The following is a 15,413-nucleotide window of genomic DNA, read 5'->3' as shown; positions in this document are numbered from 1 at the left end:
TAAGAGGTTCTATATAAATGGGACCCATTACGTTTTCCTCCTATTTCTTTAGAGAGCTTTTGGTCTGTTGCGAATCATGCCTGAGCCCGCCAAGTCGGCTCCGGCCCCGAAGAAGGGCTCCAAGAAGGCGGTGACCAAGGCGCAGAAGAAGGACGGCAAGAAGCGCAAGCGCAGCCGCAAGGAGAGCTACTCGGTGTACGTGTACAAGGTGCTGAAGCAGGTGCACCCCGACACCGGCATCTCGTCCAAGGCCATGGGCATCATGAACTCGTTCGTCAACGACATCTTCGAGCGCATCGCGGGCGAGGCGTCCCGCCTGGCGCATTACAACAAGCGCTCGACCATCACGTCCCGGGAGATCCAGACGGCCGTGCGCCTGCTGCTGCCCGGGGAGCTGGCCAAGCACGCCGTGTCCGAGGGCACCAAGGCCGTCACCAAGTACACCAGCTCCAAGTGAACAGTGAGTTGGCAAATTGAAAACTAACGGCTCTTTTAAGAGCCTCCATATTTTCAAAGAGAGGGCTGCTGCTTGTTTTTACTCCGTGCTGAGCTGTAACTACAGTAATTGGTCTGCGAGGTACGGCAATCACTGAACAATGTCAGACTTTTCCTGTCGCGATAACTAAACGACAAGAAACGTTACCAGGCCCTGGCAAAGGTCTGTAACGCCTTTGTGCAAAGTAACCGCTCTGAGCTTGTCACCGCCCCTTGGGAACTATTTTCAAAACGGCTCTGCCACCGGTTCTGATAACCGTTAGGATTAAGTAACTGGCAGAGAAAGCTAAGCTCGAAGCAAATTCAAATACACCCCAGTTATCTGTCGAGAGTAAAGAGCTGGGCGCGGGCGCAGGGTTTGCGCGGGCAGTTTGAATTTGCCGCCCTCCCTCTCCGCGCCCTGATTGGTTGCCGGCATCTGGGAGGCAACCGCGGGTCTGGATGCGCGGAGACCCCGGCCCCTCCGGCCCGCGAGCCCCGCCCACAGCAGCCCCTGGAGGAGACACTCTCCCGAGTCTGGGCTGCTTTTCATTCTCCTCGTCTTTAGTGTTCTATCCTTGTGGGAATGACATTTATACTTTTCCTCTTGGAATTTTCGTTGGAGAGAAAGGAATTTGGAGGATGTCATAATCAGTGTGAGAAGTACCCATGCTTTATTTCTAATTAGGGTGCGCTTTCCCTTTGCCATATATCCATATAATGGAAAATACTACAAGACGAGACAGGACTGGGTTGGGGGGGGCGGCGGTCAAATGAAGGCAAAGAAGCTTGATGGCTATCCTAGATTCTCCTGAAACAAAAATCAGTATCTATTGTAAAGTTCCTTTCGTTGGTATTTTAAATCCTATGTTTGACATTGCCTGGAACCAGTGAGGAAGACCACACTCCGTGTCAGGTTGTAAATAAGAACCCGTCACCCAACAATAGTATGTCTCTGGATTATAACTATTCAATATTCTGTATCTCTTAGCTTAAAAGCCACGATCTATAAAGCATTAGGAAGCTTCCACTATGGCTGGTTTGGGGTTTACGTAATTTTAAATGGATTTAATTTAAATCCATTATCTAGTTTATCTAAAACGGATCTAAATTTAATACAGTGGTAATGCCTTAAACAATATTTTGTTAATTTCAGTGTCAAATATACATTTCTCCTTTGTTGATTCAAATCCTACTCATGTTTCAATGCCCACTTCAATCTTGCCTGCTCTGAAATTTCCTTCCGTTTTTGAGCTGCTTCTAGCAGTTTGTTCAGCATTTGGGAACTGCCTCCATATATATGGATTTGAATTGCTACTAATTGGTTTGTTGTATGTTTCCACGTAGAAAAATATAGTCATGAAAGGAAAAACAAAGAAAGAAAAGAAAGTTCTTTCCTTCATCTCCATCCCACACTAATGATAACTGAGTATCTGTAAATAAACAGAACATAAATAATTTTAGTCTCTTCTGTCATATGAGACCCCAACCCTCTCCATTAATCCAAATAGTCAGATGATAATTTCCAAGCTAAATACTTTTTTTGCTGTTTGTCTTACAGGATATAGAAATCAGAATAAAAAGCCGGAATTTGTGAGAAAAGGACAGGGATTGAGACAGAAGATAAGTCAGAGGCAATAGTCCATTCCCAGATGAAAATCTGTAAAGACTAAGTTTTCGAAACTACGATGTGGAAAAGATCCCAGCTGATTCTCCTATTACTCAGAAAATTAAACTTAAGCCATAAACAAATCAGGTAAATAAAATTTTCATCTTTGGGGTAATCTGTACCTTGAAGGAGTCCCCTTGTAAATCAGGCAAGGTTTTCAAAAATTGTTTTTCCTTGAAAAACAATTACCACTTTAACCATTGCTAAATCAGCTTCAGAAGAACTGGTTCAAAGCTAAACTAACAAGGTATATCATTGAAAAAAATGTACATTGTGAAATATCATATCCCAAAATAGTTATTTGTTGCTCAAAGTACTTACGACTATTTGACAGGTCTTCCCCAGAAATCACAAACCAGAATGATGCCTAGAACATTGTGTTAGAACTAGCTGTTTGTAAATAGCCTTTTTTCCAGTTATATCAAATGATTATATTTCATTTTTCTACTGTGTACATATTTCTTTTTAAACTAATCTCCAACAGTTGTTGAAATCGAGGCACCCATTCCCTAGGGAATTAATAGAGCCCCACTAACAAAGTCTATGGAAAGATCAGTGGCCCTATATCTAGACACCATGCAGATATCTCTTCTTCCATTATACCTTTGGTGTGTTAAAGTTAATTCCATTGTAATATAACTTTGGTTAATTTTATTTTCAAGTTTTGATAATATGTGGTAAATATCCAATTAGTAATAACTATATTTACAAACTGTCCATTGATTTGAATGACTTATTCTAAGCTTTAATTTCGAAGTGTCACTTTTCTTGATATTGCCCCCAAATGTTAGATACACAACTCTCTTTATAGAGTTTGCATTGCATGAAGACATATTTGCATTCTGCACATAAAGTAAAGCAGAATTTTTTAATTTTAATAATAAAAAGGGATTCCTGAAGAACTTGTTTTGCACATTATTAATATTTTATCTCGTCTTTATAAATGAATCTGTTCTCATTTACTATGGAAACTATCCTATACACTTGACATTGGGAAACCCGATGAACATGTGGTTTGTGCTCTGGCACACCATCAGATCTATAAAACTATGATGTATACATCAGTATTTGATTGTCACATGGAAGCGATGTATACCAGGCCCAGCCCGAGCAAGTACTGAAGGAAGAAAATAATTGTTAGAGCAAGTAGCTCGCACTCCAGTTATTTCTACTTCTGAAACATGGGTATGCTTTTTATTTTTAGTAACATGAGTTTTCTATAAATTGTTGATTGAGAAAGACTAGGTTTAAAAGTAGGCCGTGGCACTTAAAATTTGCATTTACACGTTAATTTCTCTAGCTTTTTTCCTCATTTAAAAAGGGGGATACAGTAGTGCTTGTGATGAATTAATTTTGCACATGCCTAGAACCCTGCCTGCGTATGGTAAGGATTCAACATACGGGGTGTCATATGCCGCTGCCGACGCCCGTCAGAGACAGTAATAACACCGTGCCACTCAGGAGGATCGTGGAAGACGGAAGAAAGGAGGCTCGCCGCCACTGGGAAGAAGTGGAGCATTGCCTCTCGTTGTCTACTTTGGCTGGAGAGAGAAATGATCTAAGATACCGATCTAAACTCACTCGTGTGTGGCTGATTTGCCTGGCGAGGCACAGATGTGAAGGCGACAAAAGTGGAGGTTTGTTGACAAGTTTTGGGGAACAGTGAGATGGATGAACTCAGAATGGTTCCGGAGTATAAGAATAACGTTGGCCTCAGACACATGAAAAAGTGCTCAACATCGCTCGGCATCAGGGAAATCCACATCAAAACCTCCATGAGATACCACCTCACACCCGTCAGAATGGCTAGAATTAACAAGTCAGGGAATGACAGATGTTGGCGGGGATGCGGAGAAAGGGGAACCCTCCTACACTGTTGGTGGGAATGCAAGCTGGTGCAACCACTCTGGAAAACAGTATGGAGGTTCCTCAAACAGTTGAAATTAGAGCTACCATACGATCCAGCAATTGCACTACTGGGTATTTACCCCAAAGATACAAATGTAGGGATCTGAAGGAGTACGTGCACCCCAATGTTTATAGCAGCAATGTCCACAATAGCCAAACGGTGGAAAGAGCCAAGATGTCCATCGACAGATGAATGGATAAAGAAGAGGTGGTATATATACACAATGGAATATTATGCAGCCATCAAAAGGAATGAGATCTTGCCATTTGCAACGACGTGGATGGAACTGGAGGGTGTTATGCTGAGTGAAATAAGTCAATCAGAGAAAGACATGTATCATATGACCTCACTGATATGAGGAATTCTTAATCTCAGGAACAAACTGAGGGTTGCTGGAGTGGTGGGGGGTGGGAGGGATGGGGTGGCTGGGTGATAGACATTGGGGAGGGTATGTGCTACGGTAAGCGCTGTGAATTGGGCAAGACTGTTGAATCGCAGATCTGTACTTCTGAAACAAATAATGCAACATATGTTAAGAAAAAAAAAGGGAGCAGAAGGGGAAGAATGAAGGGGAGTAAGTCGGAGGGGGAGACGAACCATGAGAGACGATGGACTCTGAAAAACAAACTGAGGGTTCTAGAGGGGAGGGGGGTGGGGGGATGGGTTAGCCTGGTGATGGGTATTAAAGAGGGCACATTCTGCGTGGAGCACTGGGTGTTATGCACAAACAATGAATCATGGAACACTACATCAAAAACTAATGATGTAATGTATGGTGATTAACATAACAATAAAAATTTAAAAAAAAGAATAATGTTGGCCTATGTCAATGCCAGCCATGAGGTCCATGCTTCCATGGAAGTTCTCAGTAATCAGGCAGACACCACCAACAGTGTGCATGGCACTAAGTTTCTTTTCTCAGTACCTTCTTACTGCCCAAGCAATTTGTAAGCAAGGTGGCCCACAGAAGAGGTTATACAGGAGCTCTTCAACATAGACTCAGCTCCAGAGAGCTGACGCAGATGCTGACGCTGCCAAGCGTCCCAAATACTAGGACAAGTGTTCTTGGATCCATTTTGTCTTGGATGAGGCAGATACTGGACTTCACTGAGATAGACACTTATTCTAGATTTCGTGTGCTTCACTCTCAGGCCATTGCTAGCAAGCTCACCTATGAATTTCCTGAATACTTTATACCTCCTATCTCAAAACACTATTTTGACCCATTTCAGTACATCATAGAGAAAAGCTAAGGCAGCACAAAGATGGCCCCGGGACTACCTAGTCTTCCCGCACAGCACAGCCTTCATGAGCAGCGGCCTCAGCAGTTCCTGGGAGACACTGTGGAAGCGGCATCTAGGAGTTTGGCAAGTTATTGGAGTCCTGTTCAGCTACATAACGTATAGGAACTGAATAGTGACAAAGAAGAGCCATAATTTCTGCCATTGCCAAACACATTGGTTAGAGAACAGAGAGGCGGAAATGGAGGGGGTCCCTCTGCTACGGGGCTTAATCACCGACTCGAACAACCTTCACTTTCCATCCTTGCGTCTCAGGGCTCACCCTGTTGAGTTTATTGGATTTTTGGTTTTTTGTTTTTAAAAGTTGTAGTATTCAAAGGAGGAATGCCTCTGCCTGTGGACACTGAGATGACTCTATTAAATGGTTCATTTTTAATGTAAACTTAAAGCAATTTTAATTGGATTCACTACCTGGCTTAAGAGCTATGTGGTAAGTCCTGACTTGAGGGATTTAGACCTTTGGATTCCCCTGTTGCTCAATCTTCTCTAAGTTTTTGTTTTCCTTCTTCCCTCTTGCACTTTCTCTTTTTAGGAGGATGGGCAGCAGCTGGAACAGAGACTGTCTGAGTGTTCTTTAAAAGGCTGTCATAAAAAATACACAATGAAAGCCGGTCAACTTAGTCTCAGAAATCTTCAAATACAAGTTAAACTACACTACTGTAAGTTACTATAAAGTTGATAAATACACAAAGTTTCAATAATTCTTAAGAATTGGTCACTTGATGAAACTGTTTTTAGACAACTGAGTTGAGAAAAATTGGCCTGTTACCCATGTTTCTTCCTGTGATATTTCACATATTTATCTATTTAACCTAATCACTGATTTTTCCTTCCTTCTCCGTTCATATTTTATTTAGGATGTCTTGGTGCCACATAACTCTATAAGTTACACAATATATAGATGGCCTAACAATAGAACCAGGAGAGCAGTGAATTCTGGATTATGAGCTATTTTCTATAACTAAAAAGATTTTGCATGCTCTTAAAATGTGACTGAGACATGCAAAATGGGCAAATCATCATCATTATGGAGAAGCAATATGTGGAAAAGAGTATATTCTGGTTTTTGGTCATTGTTTATTTCTCAGCTTACAAAAATTCATTGCATTTCTGTATAACAAACTTTTTCAGAAATTATTAAATATGTATATATATAGAACCACATAATTGCTGCATTGTAGGGTTAAGAAGAAATCCAATGCTTTCAGACTCTTATTTAAAGGTATTAAGTGAAAAGATGTAGTATGTTCATGGATAAGAAATATTAAATAGCATAAAGATGTCAGTTCTTCTAAAATTGGTATAATTATTTAAGGTACTTCCAGTCAAAATCCTTATGTTAGTTTTGGAATTTGGAAGTTAATTTTAACATTTATTTGAAAAGCAAAGTGATAAAAAAAAATCCAAGAAACTCTCAATGTGAGGTACACATGATTTAGTGATAAAAGACTTATATAATACTATGTGGTACTGCACAGAGATGGAAACATTCACCAACTGAATTAGATAGGAAGCCAAGGATCCCATCTAATTTTTTGTTGAAATTTCAGAAAAGAGAGAGGTGAGATTTCAGGTTAGTGAGGAAAAGACGGGTGGCTCAAAAAAATTGATCGGGGCAACTGGTGATGGGGTGGTTGTGGGGGAAGACCCCTAAATGTAAATAGAACACCACTAAGGCCTTCCGAAAATAAAATAGGAAAATATGACTATAGAGAAGGACTTTTTAAACAAGAAACAAAGGTACCATGAAGAAGAGTGTTAATTATATATCTCATTAGAGAGGCATTTTCTCTTAAGCGATTTTGGAACATCAAGACGTCTAGGTTCTTTCTTCCTTAATGTGGGAAGGAGAAAATATTAGTCAATGTCAATTGAAAGTGAAGAAGGGATTGAAAAGTCTGTTTCCCCTGAAATCTGACCTTGACCTCTGAGGTCAGATCTTTAGGTTCAAACCTTCTTTTCTTTTCTCTTTCCTTCTGGTTCCTAATTCAGAATAATGAAAGTGTTAAGGTATCTTTCCTATTTTGTCTATAGATACAGAAAACAAGTTTGTTTGCTTGTTGTGTAAAAAACTAAGGTTTTCAGAGGAAAAGTGTTTCAATTATAATCTTAAAGATGCTAACTTTTATGTAAATGAACTATGAATGGAAACTATCAGTATGATACTACTTTTGTTTTTTAGGAAACTTCTCCCCGGCACTTTTCACAGAAAGGCTCTACAATGACAGTCCATGAACAATGAGAATTGCCATCACCCAGGTTATCTTTTCTCGACCCTTTTCCAAAGAGCAAACTCGACTATTTGGAGATTTAGTTAAGTGATACGAATTGAGACAGATTTGGGAGACACAGCCATCACCGGAATCCTAGTTCAGGAAAATCATTGTAAAAAAGTATTTGAGGCAACTGAGGGTTGTGGTTTTTTGTTTGGTTTGGTTTTAAAGCACTAGATATTGGATGATGTTACAAACGATCACTTCTGAGTTTTTTTCGGTGCAAGATTCTTGTATTTTGTTTACCTCTGTATCTGTTGGGACGCCTGTGACAATACTCGAGACTGAAATGGCGAGCTTGTGTGCCCCGCCCGCCCGAGGAGGCGCGGAGAGCGAACCGGTGCCGGCAAGATGCTGGAACTCCCCGCAGATTCGGGGTGTGCTCCCGGCCTCCCCTGCACACCCCCCCCCAAAGTTTTTTAAGATGTCGGATCTCCTTCACTTTTGGTCAACAAAGGGTGACACAGGGGAATCCAGACACGGAGAAATCACCACGACTTAAGTGAGGAACTGGAAGAGGGGTGCGCCGAGGGAAGTGTGTTACTGGAAGGCTCCTCCTTCCAGCCCGCCTGCGGGAGAGCGCCGCACGCTGTCGCCACCTGCTGGCCGTCTGGGACAATGCAGATAAAACTTGGTTTTGTTGTATGGTTTCTATTAGGCAGTCAGTTGCAAGGGCTTCACAACTGCATACATAAAGAACACAAGAAGCAAACACAAGAAACAATCCTGCTCCCAACGCAGTCCTTCACCGCCCAGTAACAGGGAGCCACATTTACCAGTTTTGTGTGTAGTGGTCTGGAACTTCATACAAACAAACAGAAATGTGGACTCCTCCCCCCCCCAACACACACACTTTAATTTAAATGGCCAATGGTGATGTTCTCACGGTTCTACCCATTGCTTTTCTCATTACCTAGCTTAGAACCCTTTCCTTAATAACTAGAGCGGCTGAAAATTCTCGGCAGGTGCACCCTAGTAAACTAAGAACGGTAACCCGAGGCCAAACCTGTTCCTACACTGGGAACCCCTAAAAGTGAGCCTGATGCTCATCTTTGAGAGGGCCGAAGCAGGTCAGGACAGCGGTGGGATGGGACCTCTGGGCTTTGTAAGGGGAGACACTGAGATCCTAACACCGAGCATCACCTTGTCAGTGGGGCCGTGGTTAATAGTCATCTTTTATCATTGAGCGACCCCACCCTAATTTCCTATTCCTACTTTCTACTCTGTCTTCGTAATATGTACCAAGATCTGACATGCTGCATGTTTTACCTATTCTTTGGCTTCTCGTCACCCTAACACCCTCCCCACTGGAATGTAAGTTCCTTGAGAGATGTATTTTTCTGTTTTAGTCTATTTTGGTCACTACTTATATTTCCCAGCTTCTAGAACAGTGCCAGGCACAGGGTACATCTCTGAATAAACGAGTGAAGTCATATTCCTTGGTTCCACGGTTGCCAAATGGGAGATCCTCAACGAATTTTCTTTACTTCCTTTGGTGGATGATCCAGAAGATCAGGACCTTCCTTCATTAGGGAAGACCCGAAGCCTGCCAGTTTCAGGGAGTGAAGCTAATGGGAAATTCGAAATCCCCTTCTCTGAGACTGCCGCCTTCTGGCTTTCCATTTCTCCTGGAGGAGAAACCCTGGTGTCTAAGGACGTCTCCCCTAGAGCCCCCAGAGGTCCATCCCACCCTGCACCTGTGGTGACTGCCGCTCAGAGGCGCTGCTGTTCAGGATTTCCCTGCTCATCCAGCCGAGGGACCTCATGGCTTTCTGGGTGGGCACGGTTAATGTGTGCCTTTGCCTGGCCTTTTTCCTTCTCTTTCACTTACCTCCAACTCACTGCCTTCTGAAAGTTCCATCACTCTTTCACTGGCCAGACTATGAAGCAGGCCATCTGGTCCAATGAGTGAAGGCACACATGACTGCCAAACCTGTCTCCAGCCTCAACTTCTCCTTCCTTTAAATCTGCACTGGTAACCGTGTGACCTGGGACGTTCTTCAAAATACCACCAAAACCACCGCGCAGGGATCATCGATCACCACCGCCATTCAGGGCTGTGTGTCAGGGAACCAGAAAAAGGGAGTCACTCACCTTGTTTTATTTAATCCAATTTATTATTTTTTTCACAAACATATACTATTACCCTCATTTTAGAGATGGAGCTGAGGCTGGGGCAGGGGTGGGTGTGGAGTAGCTTCCTAAAGTCACGTGGCTGATACCCGGCAAAGTCAGCGTTGGCAAGCAACACGTGTTACCCCCAAATCTGTGCTTTCTCCACCCGAGTCCATGTCCCTCCCCCTCCCTTCTCCACGAGTGCTCACCAGCTCATTGAACATATTTACACAGCTGTGGGTTTCTTCATGCACCAGAAAGACATCCCCACCTGCAACGGCTTGCCAAATCTTCCAGATTTTGCTCCTGCAAGTTCTCTTTCTGTTCATTCATTCCTTCATCCAGTTGTGGTACGCAGTGTTGTGGAGGAAATGCCATGTCACACAGAGCTCACCTCTGACTCCAGAGGCTGAGAGAAGGCACGTGGCCCAGCATCTGGGGCTCTTCCGTGTTGGGAATGTGCTCTGGTTTCTCCACCCCTGGTGGCCCCTTTCTGATGGCCCACAGCTAAAGAAAGAGACCTCAAAGCTCAGTCTGACCACATGTAGGAGTGCTGACAATACTGACTCCATTCTCGACTCCGCCCTCTTCGGGGTTGCAAGATGGCCTCTTTGGGGGCTGTGTTCCCAGCCCTTGGAGACTAATAGACATACTTTAGGAATGACTGCCAAGGGCAGGATGCAGCGGGTCGGGGGGCTTGCTGTGGCCTCCCATGAATCTATTAGAGATAACATAGTCTCTCCCCTTCTTGACACACAGGTGGGGTCACAAGATCTAATTAAAGGTTAGCTGTCAGTTAGGTGCAGGTGACCCCTTTGATCTCACTACAGTGCCCTTCTGCGAGGCTCCCCCTTGCTCTATAAAATCTGGGGACTACCGTCTGGACTTTTCAGAAAATAGCCATGCAGCTGCCCTGTCTCCTTTTCCAGCAGATTCTCCGTCAGTAAGTTACCCTGAGTAAAGTTCTGTATAAACTGTACGGAGCCCCCCGTTTAGTTTTCTAGTCTCAAAGCGCCTTCTCAGTTTGGGGCACACTTTACTGTCCCCTCCCCCACCACCTAACAGGCACGTCACTCCTCTGCCCCGAGTTCTTCAGAAGATCTTCTATCAACTTGACCTGCATTTCAAACCATGACTCGACACCATCTACAATTTCCCAGCTCATTAAAAAAAAAAATCATTTCTACCACGAACGACGGTTTCATACCGAGTTACTAAACACGTTCTTTCCTCAGAGAGAAATTCCCATTCCCAGGTCTGTGGCCTCTCTGCTCTGTTCTTGCTTCAGCCTTACCCTTCCGTGTTCATTCTTGATTCCTTTGATCTGATAGAGTGTTTTCCTCTCTCCCCACCCAGCTCTTTCTTTAAACTTGTTTTGTGTTTTCGCTCTTTTGCGGGGGGGGGGGGGGCTGGGTGGGAGGGTGGCTTCTGTTTTGAACATTTCCCATCTCCTCAAGAGCAGTAACTATCACACTGGAACCTAGTACACATTCCAACACCTAACACGTGGACTTCAGAAATTGGTGATTTGTCTTGGAGAGTGGAAAGAACTGGTTTTTTCTTTGGAACAACTTTTTATAGGTGTCAAGATAGGAAATAAAAAAACAATTTGTATCTCTCATTTTCCCTAATTGACAGCCTCCTCTGTTCAGGCCTTTGTGATGTTTTGTACCAAAGAGGTTTGTCTTGGTATGTTTCCTGCTGGAAACAAAATGTGACTTCTCAATTAAAAATTCCAAAAGTGTACTGGCATGCTCTTAAATGTTGTCCATAGGGTGCATATCAAATAAATTATTTTCTAGGACAATAGCTTGTTGCTTTGCAATCCATTCTACTTACCTGGTAAGCAAAAGACATTGGATTCAAATCCTCACAGGATTTTGGTTTTGCATGTCTAGTACTTCTTGATACTTACTTCTTCCCACAAAACCTGGCCCTGGATTAAGCCTCATTTGCCTTATCTAGTCAGCTCCACACCTGACCTACAAGCACCTGGATAATTGAGAATAATATAATAGTGTATAATGGTGCAGGGCGTGTGGGTAGCTCAGTTAAGCATCTGCCTTTGGCTCCGGTCATAATCCCAGGGTCCTAGGATTGAGCCCTGAGTTGGGTTCCCTGCTCAGCAAGGAGTCTGCTTCTCCCTTTCCCCTGCTTGTAGTCTCTCTCTCTGTCAAATAAATAAATAGACTCTTTTTTAAAAAATGGTGTATAATGGTGCAATAAATAATAACTGTTGAGTAAGTGCCTATTTGCCAAGAACTGTTTCAGGCATCTGGGAAGCAAAAAGGAGTGAGACATTACCCTTCCTCTCATAGTCTAATAGAAGAGACCAAAGATGCTCTTATACTTAATCCCAATAATCCCGCTGCCAGGAACAGAAGTGATGTGTTCAGGGCCTTCCGCAACTCCACAGTCCCCGGCTCCAGGGACCTAGGACTGCGATGCCATTTGTTTCCACGCTCAGTCCTTCGGGCTCCCAAGAACACAACCCAGGAAGAGGCAGAATGGCCTCCTCCACGTAGAAATAGAACCAGACCCTCCAAACTACTAGAGTAAACTCAGAAATCATCCTTTGCCAGTTTCCTTCTATTCCATTCTGATAACAGGGCAGGTCACAGTGTAACACTGTGTTTGGGCTTTCCAGCATTATTTGATTCAAATACCATTTTGAAATATTTTTATTTATATGCTTGATTAAAAAAGTTCATCCTTTGTAAAATATTAAGCTGAGGATTAACAAACCATAGTATCTTTGAATTTATGTTTACATTAATTATGTTACAAAGTCAATACTTTAAAGTTTGTAGATTTGAATTCTAAAATTTCTTTATTGATTAAAAATAATATACACATGCTAAAATGTTCGATTGACTCCTAACGGCCTGGAAGTTATGGTAACATCTTATTAGGGCTAAAGTGTTAATTTGTACTTTAAGAATGCTTACAAGACAATTTCAGGAAATGCTAACAATTTAAAATGTAATGTCCCTGGTTACTTTTCAGTTGCTTTTAGTTTTTTGGGGCATTATAAGCTCCGTGAATATTTTTGTGTATGTCTTTTGGTGAACTTATGCATTCATTAATTTCAGGCATATAATTAGGAGTAGAACTGACAGTTTATAAGGTAGTCATACGTTTACTTTTCATAGGCACTGACAAATATTTTTCCAAAATAGAGAAACCAATTCAGTCTTCTCTCAGCAACGTAAAATGATTTTAACTGCTTCATATCTTTACCTTTATAACTTGTTAGGCTTGTTGACTGTTGTCCTTCTGAGAAGATGTGCAGTGGTATTTCATTGTTTTAATTTGAATTTTCAGTTCCCGGGTGAATAATGATGTTGTATACCCTTTCATATGCTTCCTGTACCTTGAATGTCATTAAGTGGAGGAGATTATTCATATCTTTGAGTATTTTTTATTGGGTTATTTAACACTTATTTGTTGATTTTTAAGAGTCTTTTCCATATGCATATTTCCATACGGACATATCACTGACCCAACACAATTTATTAAGAAGACAACCCTTTGGGGCGCCTGGGTGGCTCAGTTGGTTGGGCGACTGCCTTTGGCTCAGGTCATGATCCTGGAGTCCCGGGATCGAGTCCCACATCGGGCTCCCTGCTCGGCGGGGAGTCTGCTTCTCCCTCTGACCCTCTTCCCTCTCGTGCTCTCTATCTCTCATTCTCTCTCTCTCAAATAAATAAAATCTTAAAAAAAAAAAAAGACAACCCTTTGCCCATTACACTTCAGTGTTTGTCACAAATCAGGTGACTATATACATGTGGGTATATTTTTAGTCCACTACCAATCACCCTTACTACCATAGCTTAAGATAAGGATTAATATTAATTTAATAGTCCCCCAAACTTGTCCTTCTTTTATGATTGTCTTTGCAATTTTCATAAGTATTAGATCAAAGGAGACATGCTTCCTAACTCGGGGGCTGGCAAATAATGGTATGTAGGCAAAATCTAGTCCATCAGCTGATTTGAGTAATAAAGTGTTACTGGAGCATGGTTATGGCAGTCACTTGTGAGTTATCTAAGGCTACTTTCTCGCTACAACAGCGGAATAGTGACAGAGACTCTAAGGCCTGCACAGCCTAAAATACCATCTGGCGTCTTAAAGAAGATGTTTGTAAACCCCTATCCTAACTCATTTTATAACAGGGTCATCACTTTGATACTAACATCAGGCAAATATACTACAAACAAAGAAAACTCCTGACCAATATCCTTCACAAACATAGATGCAAAAATTCTAAACAAAATTTTAGACATTAAATCTATTCATATATTAAAAAAAATAATACAGCATGATCAAACATTCCTGGTTTATCCCCACAATGTAGGGTTGGTTTAACATGAGAAAATCAATCAGAGTAAAACACTGCATTAACAAACTAAAAAAGAAAATTCATATGATCATCTCAACAGGTGCAGAAAAGCATTTGACAAAATCCAATATCCATTCCTGATAAAAACTCTCAGCAAACTAGGAACAGAAGTTCCTCACCTTGATAAAAGGCATCTACAAAAAACTCAACTAACACCATTCTTAAAAGGGAATCACTGTTTTCTTTCTCCCTAAGATTGTGAATAAGGTACCTATGTCTGCTCTCACTACTTCCACTGAATGTTGTGCTGGAAATTCTAGTTAGTGAAATCAGGCAAAAAACAAAAACACGAGAGAAGGAGAAACTGAGAGAGAGACAGAGAGAAAGGAAGGAGGGAGGGAAAGAAAGAGTCATCCAAATTGAAAAGGAAGCACTTGTACTGAATTTAGAAAAAGCTAGTAGTACCATTGAGTGAGTTCAGGAAAGTTACAGGATGCAAAGTTAATATACAAAACACAACTGTACTTTTATATACTGAGAACAATCAGAAATTGAAATTTTTAAAAATTTAATCTATAATATGATAGGAAATATGAAATGCTTAGAGATAAATGTGACAAAAGATGTTAACTGCCTGTGCCATGGAAAATACAAAATGTTCCCGAGAGAAGTTAAAGAGGCAACTCAATGTGAAGATATAGTTTATACAGGAGTCAGGAGACTCATATTGTTAACATGTCAGTAATCCCCCAACTGATCTATAAATTCAACAAACCTAATTAAAACCCAGGAGTTTTCTTTGTAAAAACTGACAATATGATTCTAAAATTCACATGGAAACGAAAAGGATCCAGGATAGCCAAAACAACTCAGAAAGAAGAACAAACATGAGTGGCTCTCAACTACCTATTTCAAAGAATTATTATAGAAAGCCAACCCACATGGTGTCACAAAACAGGCAAATAGGTCAATGGAACAGAATGGAGCGCAAGAATAAACTAACTCATATATGAACAACTGATTTTTGAGAGAGGCCCAAAGATAAATTGGTGGAGAAAGGATATCCTTTTTAATAAGCAGAAAAACTGAATATCCACACGTGCAAAAAAAAAAAAAAGCCCATAGTTTACAAAAACAACCTCAAAACATATCACAGACTTAAACGTAAAATGAAAACCACAAAACTCCTAGAAGAAAATATAGGAGAAAGTTTTGTGACCTCGTGTTAGGCAAAGACTTCTTAGCTATGACACCAGAGATACAATCCAAAAAGGAACAAATTGATAAATTGGGCTTTTTCAACAAAAAAAATTTGCTCTTCAAAAGATAA

At 41.6% G+C, this 15,413-nt stretch overlaps 1 protein-coding gene across 3 annotated transcripts; it reads left to right on the top strand.

Annotated features, from left to right (window-relative positions):
- The first annotated feature begins 56 nt into the window (after positions 1 to 56).
- Positions 57 to 7,933, top strand: LOC114199739 (histone H2B type 1-C/E/F/G/I). 3 transcript variants are annotated; one of them, XR_003607345.2, is made up of 4 exons: positions 57 to 460; positions 2,036 to 2,230; positions 5,886 to 6,012; positions 7,536 to 7,933. XR_003607345.2 is itself a non-coding variant. In XM_088024167.1 (2 exons), exon 1 carries the CDS (start codon positions 77 to 79, stop codon positions 455 to 457), a length of 381 nt encoding a protein of 126 aa, XP_087880293.1. In that variant the 5' UTR covers positions 57 to 76; the 3' UTR covers positions 458 to 460; positions 2,036 to 2,233. The 3 variants fall into 3 exon arrangements, 1 of the variants encoding a protein (XP_087880293.1); XR_015768412.1 differs by lacking the exons at positions 5,886 to 6,012; positions 7,536 to 7,933 and adding an exon at positions 3,511 to 3,988; XM_088024167.1 differs by lacking the exons at positions 5,886 to 6,012; positions 7,536 to 7,933 and having other exon boundaries at positions 2,036 to 2,233.
- Positions 7,934 to 15,413: the final 7,480 nt, after the last annotated feature.

The sequence above is a fragment of the Eumetopias jubatus genome, unplaced genomic scaffold (assembly GCF_037043125.1).
Source record: "Eumetopias jubatus isolate StellerSeaLion01/CBP00866 unplaced genomic scaffold, mEumJub1_p1.0 scaffold_6, whole genome shotgun sequence".
Lineage (NCBI taxonomy): Eukaryota > Metazoa > Chordata > Mammalia > Carnivora > Otariidae > Eumetopias > Eumetopias jubatus.
Note: the sequence above shows the minus strand (reverse complement) of the source record. Positions and strands in the feature narration are given on the sequence as shown.